Below are 23,887 nucleotides of genomic sequence, written 5' to 3'. Positions count from 1 at the left end.
CACTGCAAAGCCAACACCTGTCCCTGCTAGGTATGACGCCTGGACCAATCGGGGACTTCCACCTGCCCCTCCTAGGTATGAAACCTGGTCCATACAGGGGCTACCACCTGTCCTGGACAGGTGGCTCAGGATCACTATAAATAGCCTTCACTTGTGCTAAAGTGAGGGATCTGAGATCAAAACCCTAAGCTTTTTGCTCTGACATTGCTCTGCACTCCTGCTCATACTGACTTGAGTGTCGAAGCGCCCGTCCGGAGCACCACTCCGGGTTGGTCTTCTGACCCTTTGTATCCTTGTCTGTGCCCTTGTGCAGCGCAGGACTCCATTAGCCCTTCAGCTGTGGCTTGCCAGATCAGCCATTCCGGACCTACCATAACCTGTTACCAATTTTAGACCTAACAATGATAGTTAGAGGAAATAGACACTAGAATGTAATTCATCCAATATTTCATTCGGTGATATACAGTAGATGTAATTCATCCAATTTCAACCATATCAAATTAACCTACAAGTGAAAATGGAAAACTATACTAGATCCATTCAAATTAAATGCATCCAACCATGTATGTTTGTTACATAGTATCGTTGGATAAAGATACCATGGAAGGTAAAGGTAGGTACTCACCCAAGTCGTACTCTTCCGTTCAAAATATAGTAAATGGTAAAAGGAAAGCGACATATTCACCTCATTCAGTGGCCACCCGCTTTACATTAAAAGCGTGGCTCCAAGAAGAAAATGGGGCGAATATATCATTTCGGAAATTGGTCCAAACTGACACGATGGAAGTGCTTGAACTTAAAATTGTAACATCTAAGCAGTTCAGTTTGTCCTGTCATTAAAAAAAATATGTATAGGACAAACTACCTAGATGAAAGTGCCCAAAGTAATGAGGTGGCAATGTCAAATTGGACTGCTTGTCTTATCTGACATATTACCTGAATTTATAATGGCAATATTAAAGTAGTGCAGTTGGTCTTATTATTAAAGGGTTTTGTCAGCGAGGGGCATAAGGTGCATTGAAAAATGTAAATGTACATATTGTTTAAGAAAATAGACTCAGAGCCGTGTAAATTTATATTTTTCAATGCACCATTTATTATACATTTGCATTTTCAATGCGCCTTAACGAGTGCGCTGGGCACTCGTTAACAAAACCCATTATTAAAACTAAGGTTTCAAATTTCGGTTTCGGAATGCGTTTCGTCCCTAATCGAAAATGAAATTTCAACCGAGATTTTGAAATATAGGACAAATCTAACGAAATCAAATCAAATAATATTTTATCTCGTACAAGATCTCAAACTCGGCTGAAATTTAGGGAAAATATTAATTAAAGATTAAAATCCTGATTTTTGGGAGATTTTCTTGAAATTTTGGACCGAAATTTCGATCGAAATTTTGTACCGTTTCAAGTTTATCCAATTTCAATTTCGGGTTGACCGAAACCCGAAATTTCAGTCGAAATTGAAAACCTCGATTAAAACATATGTATGGAAGTGTAGAACAAACTAACTAGAAGGAAGTGCCCAAATTAACCAGTGACAATATTAAATAGGACTTCTTGTCTTATTTGACATAATGTAGTACAACTTCCCACTCATAAATTATGCACTATCATCACGTTGGCTAACCTAGTCCTATTTAATAGATTGCAGTAGAAAACAAATCAAAACATCACCAGTTTGTCCTATATTATGTAAAAATAAAAAAAATACATTAAATATGACAAAATAATTAGATGGAGTGCTTGATGAGCAATATCTGACTTAGCCACTTTGTCTTCTTATGTAATAATAGTTAAAATTTATTTTCTACTACAAGTGACAATATATTAGTTTGTGCTAGGTTTTCTTTCTCAGTCCCACTCTCTCTCTAATGGTTACCTAATTCAATCAGGTTAGGTTGTAGGAATTTTTGTAGTGACTGTTTGGATGCACGAATATTCTGGCTCATGCCAGGATTTTGTAGGGGTTTTGGTGCCACGCCATCAAAATGCCTCGTTTGGTTGGCATTTGAAGATTGAAATACAAGGAGACTACAGGGATGTCGAAGTGCTGTCAGGTTACGGTGACAGCCTCCTCGTGGCCCTGAAAGAACCTCTTGTTCTATTTGGTTGCCGGGTTTTTTTGTTCCTGGGAGTTTTGTGGGAGAGTAAGTTAAATTTTGGTCCAATTCCATGTTTGGTTGCCTTTTAGCACTAGGTTTATTTTAATCCCACTCTTGTAATGATTATTTGTGGGGTGAATATTTTAATCCCACTTTTGTAATGATTGCCTTTTCATCCCATCCCAAGATAACCCCAGGAACAAAAATAAACTCAGGAACCAAAAATAAGCTTGAGAAGAATTTTTTTTCTACCCAACAGTTCAAGCAACCAAACAAAGGTTTTTTTTTCCCCACCATATCTCCCAGGGTATTTTTTTTCTCCCACATAACCAAACATGGGATTTTTATTTTACCAGGATACTTCCAGGACTCTTTTTTTTCCCACCTATCTCCCAAGGTATTTTTTTCTCCCACATAACTCCCGGGAACAAAAAAAACCTGGCAACCATAAAGAGTATAAATCATCGGATTCTTTCACATAAAACCCAATGAGTTGGGTATACCCTAGAGGATGTAACTGGTATATTGCAATTTGTTTTAAGGGGCAGGGATACAATTTTCTTTAAAATTTTCTTTTATTTTTTTCAGTTCTTTTCTATTTTTAATTCCTTCTCCCTATAACCAAACAATAGAAAACTCAGGTAAATTCCTGGCAAATCCAATTTTTATTTCCTCCCTGTTGGCTACTTATCCCACTACTCTACCTGCATTCAAACAAGGCATATACAGTGCACTAGCCATAAAAGGCAACCCAGAAGTGTAAAGAAACAAAGCAAAAAGAGAGATGGAATTATGTCTAGGTATCTTTTTGATTTGGACATATCTACAAACCCTGTCTCATAACGACACATGGAAGTGTTAGGTGGAATATCACTTGTATATATAAAGAGCATCAAAGCTACCAACACAAGAACAAAGAAAAAAAGAGAAAAAAAAGGAGGAGAGGTAGCTAGAGATGGAAGAGTTGTTTGTAGAATCAAGAATTGAAGAAGAGAAGGTATTTGATGGAGTAGTGTTGCCCAAGACATTGAGGCCAGCAGATCCTTTACGAGCGAGCGCGACCAAGCTCATAGAGGGTGTGTTAAAGAACAAAGAACAGCTCAATGGGCTGTTGATGAAGCATGGAGCCATTCTCTTCCGCGGTTTCGATGTACAAGATGGCGGCGACTTCCGACGAGTGGTGGAGATATTTGGGTTGGAGGAGATGCCCTACTTGGGGGCAAGCCCACGAGTAAAGGTCGACGATAAAGTTTATACAGCAAATGAGGCTCCCCTTGATCAGTTCATAAACTTCCACCATGAGATGTCACTGGTGTGTTTCATCCCCTTCTGTTTTACCATAGTTAGCAAAACTTGCTTTAACGCGTATTATAAGTTCGCCCTTTAATAACTCTTTACAAGGATTTTATAATCCATGATTGTAAAACCCTAGATTTAATTTACAAGCTAAAACCTAGATTTTATAAGCTAAAAGCGGGATTGTTCATCGCTAATAAAATCTCCATCAGTTCAAAAAAAAAAAAAAAAATGGGACTTTACATTTTCAGAATTTTAAAACCCATGTTTTAGGTTATCAAATCTAGGTTTTAGCATATAAAATCTAGGTTTTAGCTTATAAAATACAAATTTTAACTCACAAAAATCTAGGTTTTACAATTTTTTATTATAAAATCCATGTATCCAAACGGCCACTAAAACTTTTACAGCAAAAAAAACTTCCTTTATATAAGAAAACAAGTTTCGTACTATACGCATTTTTAGGCCAACTTTCCAACCTTACCCCCACAATATTTTTTAAATAACAAAATTTTAAAAGTCTTAGATGGATTTTTTTTGTATTTTCATTTATTTGACCGCTTTTTTACAACATATTTCCGTCCCCCCTTTTTTGCCTAATCATGTTTTGCTAACTATGATTAATTACCAACTACGCAGAGTAATTAAAGGAGTGAAATTTTCATTTCCTTTTCCAATTCAAATAATTTTGTTGCTATGCATAATAAGCATGAACAAACTATGTGTTTTGACATGCACCCAGATGAGGAAATACCCTTCCAGGGTCTTCTTCTTCTGTTTGACACCTCCACCGGAAGGTGGCCAGACGTGTCTTGCTCGGAGTACCATCTTGTTAAGGGAAATGGAGCGGCTTCAGCCGGAATTTGTATCGAAGTTGGGACGTGTTGGCATGCTTGCCGAGTTAATTTACCCAAAAATGAGCACGACCCAGTTGATTGTGGGGAGAAATTGGCAGTCAGTACTCGGAACTGATGACCCAGTTGAGGCTGAAAAACTGTAAGAGCTATGTCTGGTACCCTTATTTGATCCCAATTTCTTTTCTCCTTGCTTGGGTAAAGATAGAGTATTTATGTCTTTAATAATTTGCTCATATCTTCCTACATACTCTTGTATTTGAAAATAAGGAAAAAAAGAAGTCTTCTACTTTGCTTTATTTGCTAATAGTTGACAATTTCTCTATCGTTATCACATTTGAGTGAAGTTTGCAAATCCAGTCATGCTGTAAATAAAAAACCAAAATGTCCATATATGTGAAAAGACAAAAGTGCCTTGTAAAAAGACCAAAGTATCCGTGTCACTGAACTCAGGGTGGCTACCACCAACTCAACTCAAAACCGTTCATTGAGTGGGCCCACCATTTTACACCTCATGTTTTGATGTGCTATGTCCATCAACTCAACTCAAACCCATGCATCTGGTGGGACCCACCATTTTCTATATGTTTTGATTGGTAGGACCCAAGATATCCACTCAAGCTTATGCATAGGGTGGGGCCCACTATTTTAAACCTCATGTGTTGACTTTTGATGGGAGCACCATGGTTTTTTTTTTTTTTTTTTTTGGGTCATTTTCATCTTTTCATACACACAGGTATAAGTTAGCTACACGTATGTGTAGCGACACTTTTCTCTCTCTCTCTCTCTCTCTCTCTATATATATATATATATATATATATTTGGTCTTATTAGGAATATAAAAAATCTATCATGGGCATTTTGGTCACAAAATTACAGCACGACCTGATTTGCAAAATTCCCTCAAATGTGATGAGCATTTGCAAACTGTCAAACTAGAAGACTCAATTTGCAAATAAAGCAAAGTAGAAGACTTCTTTTGTGAAAACCCCTTAAAAATAAGCAAGCAGCTCTCCAAAATTTCACACAAATCGTTCTACCTTTTCTTGTACATAAACATAAGGTAATTTTATCTAATCCAACCTTTAAAACTGTAGGACTATGAGTCAACTCATTTTAATGAGTCATCGAACTCAAGTAACTTGAATGAATTTTTTGCTGACACAGTTGAGTTACCGAATCTGTTATGCCAAAACAACCTAACCCGGACAAGGCAATGATTAACTCAGGCGATATTTCTTTTCTATATACTGATTCATTTTTTTTTATTGTTTTCTAAGTGCCAAGAAGACAATGGTGTGCAATTCTTTTGAAATAACAGAGGATGGGAGTGCGAAGATCATTTTCGGACCATTGGATGTCATCCGAACGATCAGAGGGGATAGGCTATGGTTTAACAACATAGCTTCAGACGGGCAAAAGGTTAGCCTTGCAGATGGGTCGCCGATCCCACCGGAGGCCTCCGATGCGTTCCGAGAAGCGCTCAACAAGATATGTGTGGAGGTGACATGGAAGAAAGGAGACATTTTATTGGTTGATAATTTGTCTACACAACATGCTAGGAGGCCAGGGAAGCCTCCTCGTCAAATTCTAGTATCTTTGTCAAGCTAGACAGAAAATAAGTATCTATATTGTTCAAAAATAAGTATATTTAGTTCATGGGCATAGTTGGAACTTATATGAGGTTATGTTCTACTTTCGGAACAAGTATACATAGTTTCTATTGTGTCATCTTTCTTTTCCTTTATACTTTGGTAAGTACTTGTTCCCCTTAACACCCTGAATTTAGGAAATTGTTTGTTTGGTGGTCTCCATCGTGAATAAGAAATGATGGGGAAATGTCACCAAAGCGTAGATCTGGCAAACGGTGGGTTGGGTTGGGTTGGGTTACCTGCGGGTCATGCAGGTGCGGGTCAAACGGGTTGGGTCAAAAATGACCCGCATCCCTCGCATCCCTACTGGTCAGCACTTAGGTGACCCTCACCCACTGCGGGTGGGTTGGGTCAACCCACAAGTAACCTGCAATTTTTTGCGAAAGAGTAATTTTTTTTTGGGCGTTGATAAATTCACCCCCTTCTATGTATGAATTCACCTCATAATTTTCAAAATGAATGATACAGCCCACACCATATGCTGATCCAAACCGTCCATTTGATGGGCCACAACGTAAATAGGTTTTGCCCAAAAAATCATTACAATAGGATGATTCTAATCGTCCGATCTATAGAAATTTCCATAATGTGAGTACATCTTTAGATCGGAGGGCGGTAATGATGTTTTGGGCACAACCTATTTGCGTTGTGGCCCATCAAATGGACGGTTTGGATCATCCTATGGTGTGGGTTGTACAGTCCATTTTGAAAAGTAGGGGGTGTTTTCAATTTATTCCACTATTCCATCCACTCAAATCCAAAAAAAGGAAAAAACAAATTGCGGGTGCCCACGGGTTCACCCAACCGAACCCCTGTTTTGGCTGGTTGGGTGACCCACGGGTTAATTTTGACAGGTCACTCAAATGTCAACTCGTACCCGCGAACTTGCGTGTGGGTTTTCCTAATAGTCTGATTTGTTTTGCTGATTTCATGAAACACCGTGAGGGCCCCACATGGTCGTGGTCCTATGCTGGATGGGTATATCATCTGTAAAATCAATGCCTTCAAAAATCAATGTTTGAACTTATCTTGGTAGAACTATAAAAGTTATGTTGATCAAGGGGCTAAGATCATCAAACCTCACTTACAAATGGGTCTAATAGGAGGCCCGAATCACATATATATACTCTATCATACCCTTAGTTTTTCGTAGTATGTTGAGTTAGTGCTATTATTCTTGAAGTAAGAAGCAAGCAATGCCCTGTTAGGTAAGTCAGGCCATTGTTTAACCTGTTAGCCCTTCTAATTTACTGCGTGATAAAGGTGTACACACGTCCATTTTTAGGTGGGTCGGTCCAACCATATGATGTGGAAAGTGGAGAAATCTGACTCCTTAAATGGGAAGATTTATCTGATCACGGTGAGACCAAATACGAGGGGTTGGAAGCATAGGTGCTCACCAAATCAAATGATTCAATTGGCACTCTGAGGTATATGAAGAAAAGAAAGGAAACTATCGTTAATCATAAAACTAATCTCATCCAGAAACTTAGCTAATCTTTATGGTCCAATGCTCATGCCTTGAACCCAAGAAATGCCATTTAAAGAATCCCCCTCTACCTCTGGTTTGCCATCTATTTGATCCCTAAATAAGCTCATAGCGTAGTGAAGAGCACAAACCTCCGCTTCGATCGAGTCTGTTATTCCAACCGGCCCAGAGAAGATGTAGATGATTGTGAGCTTGAGAACATTAGATGAGGAGGGTCTCAAAGACCCTAACCTCTTTTTCTTTCGAATGGAACCCACCATGACCGTCTCAAAGACCCTAACCTATTTTCCGTAGGAAGCCAACAAAGTGGGGATTCCATTTTAAAGAAAACTTGGACGTTCTAGCTTGCTCAAGCTTTGGAAATTGTGGGTTGCTTTTTGTTGGTTACAAAAAGATCTCCACTTTATTCTCTTTTATTCTCTTTCTAGGAAACTTCTTTCTTATGGACCAAGATATTATTTTATTTAAATAATAAGATATTAATAACAATAATATCTTCCAAATCTACCCTCAAGTGTTGGACGAAATTCCATTTTAGGGCACCTCGACTAACAGGAAGCATGTCTGAAATTTCTTCTTTTGATTAGCCAATTAAGAGAGCTAGCCTGGATCCATTTCTAGCTTTATTTCTTCCTCGTCATATTCTGCAAACAAGATACTATCTTCAGGGTCTTCATCTTCAGACTATTGGGACCCGGGTAGAACTCGCCCTCAAAAGCTAGCCATTAAGGGGAGGGTGCCCAAATCCTTATAAAGCCCATCCACATCTCTCACTTTACCAATGTGGGATCTTTGCTTTCACGTGGAGCCCCCAACACAAACAATATGGCCTTTCCTTTCCTAATCTGATTCTTGTTTCCCAAGTCTGTGTACATCCAGCCTTGGACTTCTTCTAATTCTCTTCTTTCTCTATTTGATTAGTGGTTGGGGCTAGAAACTTTGCTAATGAAAAAGAGACGGAAGCTTTTAGAAGAAGATGAATGACCAATCCAACGTGCTTTGGTTTGTGTTGTTGCTTTATTTAATAAGATATGTGATCGTTACAATGAGTTGTATAATCTCTTGATTGCAGGGATGCCAAAACTATAGCACAATAAATCCCTTGATTGAAAGGATATTGATAACATAAAATAAATATAGAAACAACAATTAATGGAATGTAAAGATTCCTTATTTACAAGGATTGTTACAAGAGAGGCTGCACGTGTTAGTGAGATTTCCTTCTTCGAGAGGAGTCTCGTTAATATCCCCCTCAAGCTGATGGGGAGTGGACGAACTTGAAGCTTGTCACGTAGGAAGGTGAAGCGCATAGAGGTGAGCCCCTTAGTAAAAATGTCAGCTACTTTGTCTTTGGTGGAGACATATCGACATTAAGCTCTTTGCGAACAATTTTCTCTCTTATAAAGTGATATTCGATCTCAATGTGTTTAGTACGTGCATGGAAAACTGGATTAGAGGCAAGAGAAATGGCACTGATGTTGTCACACCATACAACAGGAGTGCGGGTGTGAATACCAAGATCTCTAAGAAGGTACTGTACCCACGTTAATTCAGCTGCAGATTGTCCCAAAGAGCGATATTCAGATTCTGTATTGGAACGAGCAACTATGGGCTACTTCTTTGCAATCCAGAGATTAAGTTTTCACCAAGATAGGCACACAGTTCAGATGTGGATCAATGATTATCTGGATTACCACCCTAATGAGCATCACAGAAGGCAGATAAGGTAAAACTAGAAGGAACTAATAGAAGTCCATGAGAGATTGTCCCTTTGAGATAGCGCAAGATCTGTTTGACCGCGGTTAAATGAATCGTTGTGGGAGAGTGCATGAACTGACATACTTGGTTAACGGCAAAGGAGATGTCAGGACGGGTCCAACTGAGATACTGGAGAGTGCCTACAATGCTTCGGTATTCAGAAGGTTCTGGAAGAGGATTGCCGTACGAAGATGACAGTTGGCCAGTAGAAACGACTGGAGAAGAGTATGGCTTTGCTCCTTCCATTTTGTACTTCGTTAATAGATCTACAACATACTTTGTCTGGGAAAGGAATAACCCATCACATGATCGGTGGACTTTGAGACCGAGAAAATAATGTAAAGGCCCAAGATCTTTCATCACAAAGACATCGGCTAGTTGACTTATAACAGCATGACTGGAAGCAGAATGTCTGCCTGTAATAATGATGTCATCAACATAAATTAGTAGAACGATGAAATTTCCGTGTTGTCTTTTAGCACAAAAAGAGAATGATCTGCGGAAGAGACATGAAATCCAAGCTTATGAAGATGAGTAGTGAATCGATCATACCAAGCCCGTGGGGCTTGCTTGAGTCCATATAAAGACTTGTGGAGCCGACAGACATAATGGGGGTGTTACGGATTAACAAACCCAGGGGGTTGAACCATGTAGACCTCCCCTTTGAGTTCACCATGAAAGGAAGCATTTTGAACATCGAGTTGATGGAGGGGCTAATTGAAGTGAACCGCCATTGCTAAGACAATCCGCATTGTGGTAAGTTTAGCAACAAGGCTGAACGTTTCGGTATAGTCAATACTGGGATGTTGGTGGAATCCTTTGGCAACGAGACGAGCCTTGTGTGGTTCAATAGTACCATCTGCTCGATATCAACCCACCGGCAACCCACAATATTCATGTGAGGGTGAATGGGAATGAGAGAGGAAGTGCTGCCCGGGACGGGAGCGAGAGGAGGCTTGACCGAGATGTCCTTGAAGTGAAATGTGTGCTCATCAAAGACCACATGTCGAGAGAGAAAGACGCGACCTGGGGTAATGTCAAGACACCTATACCCGTGGTGATCTAAGCTGTATCCAAGGAAAACACATGAAGAGGAACGAAAATCTAACTTTGTCCGATTATAAGGACGTAGACATGGAAACCACAAACACCCAAAGGTTCAAAGGAAAGTATAGTTAGGCTGCCTGCCAAAAAGACATTCCCATGGGGATTGATTTTTAAGGATCCGAGAAGGGAGCCGATTGATGAGATAAACAGTCGTGTTGAAGGCCTCAACCCAAAAGTTGGTGGGCATGTGGGAATGGGCAAGTATTGTGAGGCCCATGTCAACAATATGACGATGTTTTCTCTCAACGGCCCCATTCTGTTCTGAGCTGTGAGGGCATGAGACACGGTGAAAAATGCCATTATCATAGAGTAGTTTTTGGAAATGATGACTCATGAACTCACCCCCACCATCAGATTGAAACTGTTTTATATTGACGGATAACATATTTTCTACGTATTTCTTGAATTGAACGAACACATCATACACATGAGAGCGAACTTTCAAGGGATAAAGCCAAACATATTTTGTGCAATCATCAATAAAATAAATGTAATAACGAAACCCACTTATTGATAAAGTAGGGGAGGGACCCCAAATGTCACAATGGATCAAGTCTAAAGGACAAGAAGAGATAGAAGAAGATAATGAAAATGGCAGCTTCGTGCTTTTACCCAGTTGGCATGAAGAGCAAATGGAAGAAAGCCAAGGGGAGCCACTGATAGGTAATTTAAAAGTGGAAACAATGCATTGCAAAACATTAGAATATGGATGGCCCAATCGAGAGTACCATAAGGGTGTGTAGACACCCCATTTTGACCGAACCCTAAACCTGTCATTTTGAATAAAAATTCTATCAAATCAGTGATTTAGAGCCCCAAATTTCTCTCTAGGGTAGTTTAGGATCTCAAGTAGGTGCTCGCAAAATTTTGAAAAAAAATCGGATAAGAATTACCTAATAAGACGATCCGAGTTAGAATTGTAGTGCAAAAGGGGAGTGAATATCCTGTAAACCAGCCAGTTTTTACACTAGAGCAGAAAGGGGGGTGTATTATCACTGTAAATTTGCCCATGAAGAATTTAACTTGAAATTACCCATTTTTTTAATCAAAGCACAAAATATACATAATAGAGGGTTGTTTGGGGAAACTTATGGGGGTAAACAATTAACATATTTTTTCTATAAATAGGAGATCAAGGGCCCTCATTTGGGGATCTCTCTTCTAAATTTAGGGTTTGTACTTAAGAGAGAGAGTTTTCTAGAGAGAGAATTTTAGAGTGAGAAAGAGTTTTAGAGAGAAAAATAAAGAGGAGAAGAAGCTTTCAATGAGAGATCCAAGAGAAGTGCACAAGGTTAGTAGATGTTGAGTTTATTTTGAGTTTTCTTTGAAGATCACCTAAAATGAGAAATCTAAGTAAAAAATGCTTAAAATAGTTAGATCTAGCAACTTAGGGCTAAAATCTACCAAAATATATTTAAAAACATGTCTCATATGAAGATCAAAAGCAATTCACCTCAGATTTTGAGTTTTAGTTGAATTTCGATGTGAAAATAACAAAACTAAGTGTTGTCCAGTCTTGTTTTTACCATTTCCATCAATTTTCGGTTTGAATTCGTGAAAATTTCTCGCGTGGAGGTGTAGAGCTCGTTGAGATCTTCAATTTGGAATATAATGGCCCAAAATTGGCAAGAAAAGAAGAAGTTATGCCAATTTTAAGATTTCAGCTGCAAATTTAGGGTAAAATGGTGAATTCTTGGATGATTTTTGAGAAAATCTTTAGATCTGATGTTTTAGCCTTTGAAATTCAAAAATATATGTGTTAATATGTGTGTGATGTAAATATCTACTGAAATCCATGATAGATCTAGGGTTTTGATGTGAAATGCTCTTCCAAGATGTTGAAAACTTAAAAAATACATACTATCTAGATTTGTATTTGTACATTTTTGCTAAATTTCGGTTAGAAATCATAAAAGTGATACACATAAAAGTTGTAGAGCTTTTAAATACCTTCAATTTGACATACCATGGCCCTAATTTGGTTAAGGAATGAAGAAGTTGCGATATTTTTAAGATTTCAGCAAAAAAAAAAATACCCTATTTCCATCTTGCGGCTTGACTGAAGATGAGCGTTTTCTGGCCACTTCTGGCCAGATCCAGCCAGAGTTTTCAAGTCAGAAAGTTTTTCTCAAAACAAAACGACATAAATAAAATCTGAAATCAGCCCAAAGATGGCCATTTTCCGGCCACTTCCGGCGAGAACCGGCCAAAGTACATAACTAATCAAATGTTCCCTGATATGTCCCCTACAACTTTGAAATGTATTACGTTTGCTAGTTTTGCCCTTTGAATAGTGTGAATTTCAATACAAATTTTTAGCTTCCATGTAGAATGCAAATGCATGCTTTTGATGCTTGATTCATACTTAGCCTAGTTTGTGATGGATGAGATGAAGTGCTGTGAATGTTTTGAGTTTAGTTTCTGATATTATACATGTTATAGGCTTTCACTCATGCTTAAGTTAATTGTTTTGAGTTTTGCTATGTTTGGATGCCTTTAATTCCATGCTTTGTGATGCAAAAATGTTAAATAAATGCAAGATGAAATCAAAACTGAAATAAAAGATGTGGAAATGATTAACTAAAAGATGTTAGGTGGTAAGCTATTACATTAGAAAGTTACTCATAGGAGGCATGCTTGGCCTCATTTATAAAACCCTCTCTAAGTTGTACCCCAACTTGTACCCCTACTAAGTTGTACCCCAACTTGTACCCCCTACTAGTTGGAAACCAACTTGGTCTGTTAGTTGTCATATCCTATTTATCATTGCATGGGCAATGATAGGGATACTTGGAGCCCATCTCTGTGTTTACACTAGTACCCTGTTTTATCTCATCATCTTCTAGAAGACTTGCTTTAGTCTAGTTAGCACTCCCCTTAGAGCTTATAGGTTAGGAGTCACCCAATAGACTAGGAGTCCACCCTTTAGTTAGGAGTCCGTCCTATAAATTGGAATTTGTCCTCTATTTTTTGGAGTCAGTCTTTCAAGAGTCTATCCTACTGCCATAGAGTCATAGGAGTCTGTCTTATCATCATAGGGACCTAGGATTTTGTCCAACCTTTCATCAAGTCATGAGATTCTGTCCAACCCTTGCAAGTTTAGGAGTCTGTCCTACTCTTGCAGATGTTAGGAGTCTGTCATGCCTTATTGAGTATGGGAGTCTGTCATTCTCTTCTAGGAGTCTGTCCTTTAAAGAGGAGTATACCCTTTAGTTCTAGAGATTCTGTCCTTAGCACTGACACTCCGCCAGGCTGTGGATCATGGGGTGTGATCATATAGGTTTCTCTTTAGGTGAAAGAGTGAAAGCTTAAAAATTTAAATACACTTTAAAACAGCAAAATCATCAAAAATATTTTTTAATGTCATGAGTCATTAGGAGAGTAGTTAGAAAAATCTGTTCCGAACTACGTTGACTTGATCCCCTCCACGGGGTATGTAGGCAGCTTGGGATCCTCATCCCAAGTCCAGTCAAACTTTGTAAATAAAACTTTTGAGAACTCTTTAAAATACAACATTTGCAAACTGTTTTCGAAAAAATTTTCCTCTAGAGTTAGGAGTCAGTCCTAGATGTCTTGAGTGTTTTAGAGTTAGGAGTTTGTCCTAGCTAGGAGTCAGTCTTCGCCTTTGTCTGGTCTGTTGGCGATACTCTTTGCCGACTGATGATTGCGCTAGATAACCCATTGTTTTCTTTAGGACACACAGCCTAGTTGCACATATGATATTGTAACCACTTGCATTAGCTAGGGCTAAAACTTGCATCTGGTTAGGATATATAGGGTATCTTAAAATCTACAATCTACATGAACTTAAATGATATCGCTCAACAAGTTTTATTCACAAGTCAAGTCCGGTCTTTAGGGCCGAGTCTAGTTGATTGAGTTTAGGATAGCGGTCCTAGATGTGTTAGGCATTGTAGTTTAGAATAGGCGAGCAAGAACTACATGGCCTTGATTCCTGTAGAGGCGGTGATACATAGGCGGCTTCGGATGAACATCAGACCATCCAAAGATTCGAGCCCAAAAAATAATTAGTCTTAGGGTTTGTTGTTAAAGTTTTAGAGGTGTGGTCTGGTACTTGTTCGTATTTCTCTTATAGTAATATGTTTGAGTGTTTACTCTCTTTAGATTTATCTCTTGTGTGATTTTGGTTTTGTGGCTCATTGCTTATGTTATGTATAGATTCATGTTAGTGTGTTTCTCTCTGATATGTTGAGTGATTACTTTCTTTAGGTGATTCACATGCTTAGTTATAGCATTTGCATGCTTATCTTATCCAGTTTACTGCTTATTCACATGCTTAACTGTAGCTCTCATATGCTTAGATGTAGCTCTTTACTATTGTTGATTATTACTTTTGCTATCATCCACTGACATTTGTTCACTGTGCAGGTTTGTATCTTTAGTTGTAGATGTGCATGTATATGTTTACCATTTACTTAGATGAGTTGAGTTAGAATTAGATGAATGTATAGAGACTGGTAACCGAGTTATATGCTATTAGATCGATACTAGTCTTCTACGTCTCTTTATGAGACGGTGGATTCTAGTATTCATTCTAATAACAGATGATACTGGTACCAACTCTTTCTAGGCATGGATGTTAGATACGATGAATGGCGACAGGTAGTAGGATTATCTAATATTGGATTGACTCTAGTCTTCTCCGCCTTCCAGAGAGACGGCAGCTTCTAGTGTTAATTCCAATGTGAGATAATACTGATATCGACCCTCCTAAAGACTTGTGTGTTTTCCTTTCTTTTATCGATCCCTTGGACATGCATGCTTAGGTAGACATCTTCTCAGGAATATCTGTTCCTATCTCACATGATTTTCGCCCAAAATTCTTCAAAGTTAATAAAAATGGCATAAGAGACCGGGTGCGCTCGGGCGAGTTGGATGCCTAACACCTTCCCAACTCGTAATCAGGCACGGACCTATATATTTGGTTATCCATTGCACATAGCCTTTGTTTTTGGTTTCATAGCCTATTCATGGATGGCGATTCTTTCTTATTTTAGGTACGTCTTGGTTCCGGGCTTGTCCCTGAATCAAGAGGTATCTCACACACATCGCCACTCATGCTGTGGGGCACTCTTTCGAGAGTTCCTTGGTGGAGCTCTCCTTCACATGTGGAGATCTTAGAGGCTGTTGGGGCTCGTCCTTCACCAATCTCGTGATCGGGGTCCACAGGCTGGCGACTCTGCTGGGGATCTTTTGAGATATTGCCTAATTCTAATAAAATGCCATTTTAATTAATTTTCAAGAAATTTGGGCCAAAATTATTTTTGTATGGGAACATTTTCGTTAGAAATCAAGGGGCACCAAATAGGTGCGTAATAAAACAAGGGCTCACGACTCACTCTCATCCCTTGCATATATTATTTGTTTTGTGGTTATTTCCTGCTGTGGTTTGTTGTGGATGTGTTATCAAATGACCTATTCAGGATACTATGAGTAGGAGCCATGAGGGCTATACCCGACTTCTAGCGTCACTGCACTAGTAGTATACTCAACACCTGGACACCTCGTGTGTAAAACAAATATAGTTCGTATGCTGGACAATAGTCACGGCATACCAGTAATTATATAATCGACCAGGTGGACCTCAGCCTTACCCCCTCTATATATTACATTGTCCTCTTGTTTGCATATAGGCACGAACATGTGTTGCGTACACATGTGGAGCCTAGAGTTAGGAGCCTTGTCCTATCTATAGACTATGATAATTCACTTTATGTGGCTACAAACACGGTCTTAGTACACTTATCAGTCTGTCATGAGTCGAGACTTCCTTGACTCCACTAGATTAGAACTAAGGTTGGTGCCACTGGTTAGGTTATATATATATATATATATATATATATATATATATATATATATATATATATATATATAGAGAGAGAGAGAGAGAGAGAGAGAGAGAGAGAGAACATTTCCTGCACACTTGTGTAGGTAAGTTACCTACACACTACCTTAAAATACAGTGGGGGCCCACATTGTTTGGGTGATCCAAACCATTCATTTGAATGATCCTCACATAGATAGGGTGTCAACAAAAAATCAGATCCATAGGATCATCCTAACCATTCAAACTATGGAGGCAAAAAATGGACTAATTTGTGAAGGTTTATACACGTCCATTTTACCTCCACAAATCGTAGGGTTGGGATGATCCTATGGATCTGATTTTTTGTGGGCACCCTATCTATGTGAGGACCATTCAAATGAATTGTTTGGATCACCCAAACAATGTGGGCCCCCACTGTATTTTAAGGTAGTGTGTAGGTAACTTATCTACACAAGTGTGTAGGTAAGTTACCTACACACTAGCTTAAAATACAGTGGGGGCCCACATTGTTTGGGTGATCCAAACCATTCATTTGAATGATCCTCACATAGATAGGGTGTCCACAAAAAATTAGATCCATAGGATCATCCTAACCATTCAAACTATGGAGGCAAAAAATGGACTAATTTGTGAAGGTTTATACACGTCCATTTTACCTCCACAAATCGTATGATTGAGATGATCCTATGGATCTGATTTTTTGTGGACACCCTATCTATGTGAGGACCATTCAAATGAATTGTTTGGATCACCCAAACAATGTGGGCCCCACTGTATTTTAAGGTAGTGTGTAGGTAACTTACCTACACAAGTGTGTAGGAAATGTTCTCTCATATATATATATATATATATATATATATATATACTAAGCATGTTTCTTTCCGTTGTCATTCGTCTTTTTTCCAAGAAAAGTTTTTATCAGAAAAATTTTTCCCGACGAAATTGAGTTTGCCGCCATCCAAAATTAAAATTGCCGCTCACTATTAATTTGGATTCCCACCAAATCGAGTTTGCCGCCCCTACAAAATCTAATATGCCGCCCACTAATTATTTTGGATTTCACGGGAAAAGTTTTTCCCCACGAAATTGAGTTTTCCGCCGTCCAAAATTAAAATTTCCGCCTACTATTAATTTGGATACCTACCAAATCAAGTTTGCCGCCTCTACAAAATCTAATATGCCGCCCACTATTTAATTTGGATTTACTAAAAAACGACCCACATCATAACAAATTTGCCTACAAAATAGAAGTTGCTGAATCACGGTTTGATTTTCCTCTCACATTGACTTTTCCGTTACATAATTTGGATACCCTGCTGATTGTGTTTCCTTTTTTTAAGGCAACTGGATCGGTTTTTTTGCAACTAATTAGGATTCCCTGCTAATTTGGTTTTACAACTTCCTTTCCTCGCCAAAAGCAATGAAAACGATATGGAAAATGAAAAAAGAAACAAAGGAGTTTATGCACACATAGGAAGAGGAGAACATATCAAACGCTTCAGTTTACGCCATCTTCTCCTTGCCCCCAACTCGCTGGAACTTCCCTTTGCTGGTCGAATCATTTTTTTCATTTCATCTTGAGTAGAAAAAGACTCTATGAAGAACTGGTTTAATTCTTGAGGATTGATTCTCAAAATTTCCCGGAGCTGGATCATTATCTTACCACGATATGAACTTTAAGGAAAACAAGTAGGTTTATAGTTCTTTAGTAGTATATCTTTCCAGCTATTATAAACATAAGAACAGTTTCTTCTATTTCAATGTATATTTTTTCTTTCTTTTATTGTTGATTTATTGAGTTGCCTTTGTTATAGAAGCTGTTCTTACCCTATGACGGGTATTCACAGAACTCTTTCCTTTGATGAGAGATAGGGGGAGAGGGAGAGAGAATTTACGCTATTTTTTCCCGTTAAATCAGATTTGCTTTTTGTGATGAGTAGATAAAGAGAGTTTTTCGTATGGGTTAAGCGTTATTGTTTTTCAAAAGTGCACACTGTAAATCTCCCATTGGTTTTCAAACTTTCCCTGTACTTCTTTCTTTTTGGATCTTTAATGCCGATTTAATTTGGCAAATAATCTTGGGCATTGATAAATTCACCCCTACTATGTATGAATTCACCCCCTATTATTCAAAATGGACGGTACGGCCCACACCATAGGATGATCCAAAGCGTCCATTTGATGGGCCATTGTGTCCAAAAGGTAAGTACCACAGAATGATTCTAACCCTCCGATCGAAAGAGGAACTCACAACATGGAAACTTCTATAGATCGGACGGTTGGGATCATCCTATGGAAGTGAGGTTTTTGTCACAACATATTCACGCCATGGCCCATCAAATGGACGGTTTGGAACATCCTATGCTGTGGCCTGTACCGTCCATTTTGAAAAATAGGGGGTGAGTGGGTGAATTTATCACCGTCCTTAATCTTTCATGAAAATAGCTTTCGAAGAGACCTCAGACGGGACATCCCACATGGTGGTGGATGATAAATCAAGTTGAGGACTTGGTTCTATGCTTTTTCTTATTTTGCTGTTGATAGCAATTTCATATTTTATTTTGCATCAGTTTTCCAAGGTTTTATGTCCAAGCTCTTTTTTTTGCTGCTCAAATAAATTAAAATAGAAAGGATTCTTTGGTGAATCTATGTTTCATTTAATTACATTTTCCCTTTTAATTACTTTAGCTAAAAAATCTTGGTAGCAAACTTTCTTGGAAACTACCAAGCATCAAAGAGTGGAACAACAGAGGACAAATTTGGCCCTATGAATCATAAAAGAATCACTAAAGCTTTTCCTTATTCAGGTATTTTTCCCATTTAAGCTTTTTAATGTTTTCTTTTTATTTCTTGGTGATTAGATAAATTTTGTTCTTGCGTTTTATGTTCTATCTTTCTTAGCTGTATCTACTATTTAATGGTTATCTTGCATATGCTAGACTTCTAATATTTGTAGGAATTGATTTATATTCCGTGTATTCTTTACTCTCAGGAATTAGTAACGATCCCAGGAATTTTTTTCTACGGTAGAATTTTTTTCACCTCAATCATATCATGGCCTGGGTCCATCATTTTATAGCACATGCTTTTTTTTTTGCACCATCTGTTCATTGTTTGTTTGTTTGTTTGTTTGGGCTATGGCTTAGAGGGTCACACATTTGATTGATCCTAATCCTAATCGTTCATTTAGAGGGCTTTGCTTTGGATATCTTATGCCACTGTTCGTTAGTTTTTCTTATTTTTAATCTGCACTTTACATCCACATTTTATTCAATATGTAATTGGATGGACATGTTAGCATTTCAGATTTTTTGTTGTGCAATACAGAAGGAGAAATTATATTGTTTAAGGCCTCACTATAAGTTCTTTGTACGGGGTGGAGGTACGCCTCTTGATATTTATTTGATCCAACAGCAGCTTCCTAAAAAGTGAGATGTTGTTGGATCATATATATATATATATATATATATATATATCACCTACTCTCATCATTTGATGGGGCGGCTACCACCATTCCCAACAAAACCTATGCATAGGGTGGGGCCCTCTCTTTTGCTAATCATGTTTTGACGGGTGGGCCCACCATTTTACACCCATGCAAAGCCCACCATATCCACTAAACCTATGCTTGTGGCATGTCCCACTCCCACCATTTATTCCCAAAACTTTGACGTGGTGGCTGACTGTTGCACTCATGTTTTAATTGGGGTGGGACCACTATTTTACTACCATGTATAGAATTCCATGATTGCAATTTTACCTGCTTATGAATGGGATTGACATTTGGTAGACGTGTCACGTTAAATAAAATGGTGAATAATTTACTTAGTTTGCAATTGAAAAGAAAAATAATAATTCAACCTATAAGTAATAAAATATTTTCGAAAAATTGATTACTGCCAAACCATTTCAAAAGAGAACAATGATGAAATTATGTTAAATAGTTGTAGCTTGAAATAATAATTGTCAATTCAAACCACCATTAGATCAAGCTGTGGAATATTTCTTATGGGCTCTTTTATCAATTAAAAATATGACTGACTATTATGTCGGTTTTACATGCATTCCTTTATTTGCTCTTGAAGAAGTAATATGGAGGGGAGTAGTTCTAAGCGTCAAAGAGATCGTGAATATCATGAAAGGAGGAGATTGGAAATGACAGAGGAGGAGAGAAGAAAAGCGCCAGAGAAATAATGAGTCTCAACAGAGAAGGAGGACACAAACAAGAGATGTTCAACAGGAACAAAGGCATACACTCCTCTATGCAACAAACATTATAGAAACTCCATGTTTTCAACCCAATATCGTTCCTCCTAATACAATCTGTCCTTATTCCTATGCAATTCGCTTCAAACATGATCACCCAACCTCATGTTGTTCAAAGGGTCAGATCAAATTACCCTTACCAGTACCACCAGAACAACTTTTGAATCTTTTCATATCTCAATCTTCAGAAGGAGTGGAGTTCAGGAAGAATACTAGAATGCATAATTCTCTTTTTTCCTTTACATCATTGGGTGTTCAATTGGATAAAGATCTGTGTGATGAAAGAGAGGGCGTGTATACCTTCAGAGCTCATGGGACGACATACCACCAAATTGGTTCTTTAGAACCAAGTGACGGAAATCCAAAATTTCTCCAACTCTATATTTATGACACGGATTATGAACTAAATAACAGATGCTCAATTGCACCTCATCTCTCTCAACAACCCATGGCAAAAATTCAAGAAGTACTTCATCAGTTCAACCCATTTGTACAACAATTCTAGCATCTTGCAAGAACTCCACATGTTGAATCTCATAGCTTCATCATCAGTGCTGATATACCTAAGCTTGATCAAAGGGTCTACAATGCTCCAACCACCTCGCAAGTGGCCGTAGCTTGGATAGAAGGTAAGTCTTTCATTTATAAAATTAAATTTCTATGGTTGTTTTTCTTATCTTTTTATTTACTTCATCCAGGAAATGAGCTCTCGATCATTCAGCCACGTGATGTAGTCATTCGTCCTAAAGATGGAAGTTTGCAACGGATATCTGATCTTCACCCAAGTTATGATCCTCTCCAGTAACCTCTACTTTTTCCAAGGGGCGAAAATGGTTGACAATCGATGTGAAAGATTCCACAGGAAAAAAAGTTTCTTCACGTCAATATTATTGTTACCGATTGCATTATCGGCCCAGCCAGCCAAATTTAATTCATCTTGGTGGACGTCTACTTGAACAATATGTAGTGGATATGTATGTGAAAATTGAGGCTGAAAGACTTAGATATTTACGCTTTAATCAGGATAAAGTGAGAGCTGAATACTACCAAGGTCTTCAGGATGCACTGACAGATGGAGAAGAAAATATTTCAAATTTTAGGAAAACGGATTGTCCTACCATCGTCATTCAATATTTCAAATTTTAGGAAAACGGATTGTCCTACCATCGTCATTCATTGGTGGACCACGTGATGTATCAGAGGTACCAGGATGCCATGGCTTTAGTTCAACACTTTAGGAAATCAGATCTTTTCATCACAGTCACATGCAACCTAGATTGGTTTGAAATTAAAAGAGAATTATTGCCATGTCAAAAAGCTCCTGATTGGCCAGATTTGGTAAGTAGAATTTTCTATGCAAAACTTTGTGAAATTAAAGAAGATCTATTCAAAAATGCTGTGCTTGGAAAACCTGTAGTTAAGATTCATGTGATTGAATTCCAAAAGCGTGGCCTCCCTCATGCTCATTGCCTCATCATCCTACAACATGAACACAAGCTTCGAACTCCAGAAGACTATGATAGAGTAGTTAGAGCTGAACTACCAAATCCAAGGAAAGAACCAATGTTGTATGAAGTAGTTTCAAAACATATGATCCACGGACCATGTGGAACATGCAATAGGAACTCTCCTTGCATGGGGACAGATGGAATGTGCACAAAACATTATCCTAGGCCTTATGCGCCAGAAACAATGCAAGGTGAGGATTCCTATCCGATTTATAGAAGACGGGAAAATGGCTACACAGTAATGAAAAATGGTCACTCGATTGATAATCAATGGGTTACATTACAACCCATTGTGGACCCCGATCCCGAGGACGGTGGGCGAGGGACACGAGATCCCACGTCAGTCCTCTAAGATCTTCACAATGTGTTGGACAAATTAGATGTTGTCCAGTAGGGTCTGTGTAAGCCCAAGGGTCTACTCTCCTATCTTGTTTTGATGATTCTAAACATAATTGATTGTGTTTTTGAATACTAATCAATTTGCTTTGAAGTGTTGTGTTTGAGATAGGATTGATCATTGAAGAAACCAACACACAACATGGTCATGCTTGGAGATATCCCATACAAGAGTCAAAGGAGCTAAGTGAAGCTCACCTCATCTCTCAAGCAAGCATACACAAGATGGAAGATCAATTGAAGACCAAGACTAAAGAGAAGTTGAAAGCTACATAGGTATCATTGTACATCCTTTCTCTTTAGATTTCCAAGTCAAGGCAAAGTGTTTTCAAAATGTTTTTCAAAGAACACTTAAGAACTTAAAATGGATTAGTGAATGGTTATGTGGTGGACCAACATGTTGGGACCCTCATAAACATTCCAAAATAATCATAGGAGATGAGTTCCAAAAGCCAAAAATCAAACAAGAAATAAAATCTCAAAATATGTGGATTTTTAGGCTTCTCGGAACTCCGAGATTTTTCTCAGAGCTCCGAGCTCGGAACTCCGAGAGTTCCCTCGGAACTCCGAGAAAAGGTCCAGTAGCGTCTGGACATTTTCTCGGAACTCCGAGAAATGGTCCAGTAGAAAAATTCCATTTTCTGGCCGTTATCTAGGAACTCCGAGAATTCTCGGAACTCCGAGAACCCTGCGACAGCTCAGAATATAGCCGTTGGGATTTGAATTAATTCTTGTTTTTTGATATTTCCACCCCCAAACGGTCATATTCTTTGGAGAGGCTATAAATACAATATGTAGATAAGTTTTTCTCTCTCTCGATCATTTGAAAACATCTTTGAGCATCAAAGAAAACTTGCAACCTATTATTGCTTGAGATTTTGTTTTCCCCAAACTTGCCTTGCAACTTGCAAATCTATTTGAGTTGGGATTTTAGAGCTTTCACTTGCAACCATCATTGAAGAGCAATCAAGGATCTACAAAGAGCATCAAGCTTTCAAGAAGAAGCCAAGCTATTCAATCTTCATTTCTTGTATAGGTGGCTAGGGCATTCCTTATTTTAATTCCCTAGAGAGCAACCGCTTAGAACTCGGCGGAGAAGGAGAGTCTTTGTAAAGGTGTAAGGGCATCCTCATTTAATATCCCTTGGAAGTGTAACCGCCTCGGAGCCGGGCATCGTGGAGGTCTCCAATAGTGGAAATCCTTAAGGACGATCTTAAGAAGAGTGGAGTAGGGCTTTGCCCGAACCAGTATACATCGGTGTGTTCTTTCTTGTCTTGCATTTCCATTATTAACTTTTGGTTTGACATTTCCTTTTTGTTTCTAATTATTTACACTAACCAAATATTTAACTAAGTGAAGAAAATTCCAATTAGGGTTCATATGTAATTTTCAAAAGGCCTAATTTTGAGTTAAATTCAATTCACCCCCCCTCTTGTGTATTTCAATTGGTATCAAAGCCTCGTCTCTAATTTTTAGAAAACCCTAACCGGTCTAGAGTAAAGATTCTAAAATGGCAAACTACCCTCAACACCATGAAGGTTATTCAAACACTAGGCCACCCTATTTTGATGGAACAAACTATGGTTTTTGGAAAACCAAAATGAAA

General features: G+C 38.4%; 1 protein-coding gene and 1 long non-coding RNA gene across 2 annotated transcripts; both read left to right on the top strand.

Moving 5' to 3' along the window:
• Window positions 1-3,003: 3,003 nt before the first annotated feature.
• On the top strand, window positions 3,004-5,988 carry LOC143886460 (clavaminate synthase-like protein At3g21360). Its single transcript, XM_077390433.1, has 3 exons — window positions 3,004-3,419; window positions 4,146-4,399; window positions 5,538-5,988. The coding sequence occupies exons 1-3, from the start codon at window positions 3,063-3,065 to the stop codon at window positions 5,866-5,868; spliced, it is 942 nt and encodes a 313-aa protein (XP_077246548.1). The 5' UTR covers window positions 3,004-3,062; the 3' UTR covers window positions 5,869-5,988.
• Window positions 5,989-17,529: 11,541 nt separating this feature from the next.
• Window positions 17,530-22,127, top strand: LOC143886166 (uncharacterized). Its single transcript, XR_013253693.1, has 4 exons — window positions 17,530-17,800; window positions 18,817-18,918; window positions 20,197-21,006; window positions 21,076-22,127. It is a non-coding gene; the product is annotated as an uncharacterized LOC143886166 (long non-coding RNA).
• The last annotated feature ends 1,760 nt before the right edge of the window (window positions 22,128-23,887 follow it).

This window comes from Tasmannia lanceolata, unplaced genomic scaffold (genome assembly GCF_043159265.1).
Source record: "Tasmannia lanceolata isolate RefF3 unplaced genomic scaffold, GAP_Taslan_0.1 ptg000011l, whole genome shotgun sequence".
NCBI lineage: Eukaryota > Viridiplantae > Streptophyta > Magnoliopsida > Canellales > Winteraceae > Tasmannia > Tasmannia lanceolata.
This window is presented reverse-complemented; position numbering and strand designations above follow the sequence as displayed.

Bases quoted from the DNA above. Each gene is read 5' to 3' on its own strand.
- LOC143886460 (XM_077390433.1), top strand. From the start codon at position 3,063: ATGGAAGAGTTGTTTGTAGAATCAAGAATTGAAGAAGAGAAGGTATTT. The intron at 3,420-4,145 runs GTGTGTTTCATC...ACATGCACCCAG, and splicing joins TCCACCATGAGATGTCACTG to ATGAGGAAATACCCTTCCAG. The intron at 4,400-5,537 runs GTAAGAGCTATG...TTGTTTTCTAAG, and splicing joins CCAGTTGAGGCTGAAAAACT to TGCCAAGAAGACAATGGTGT.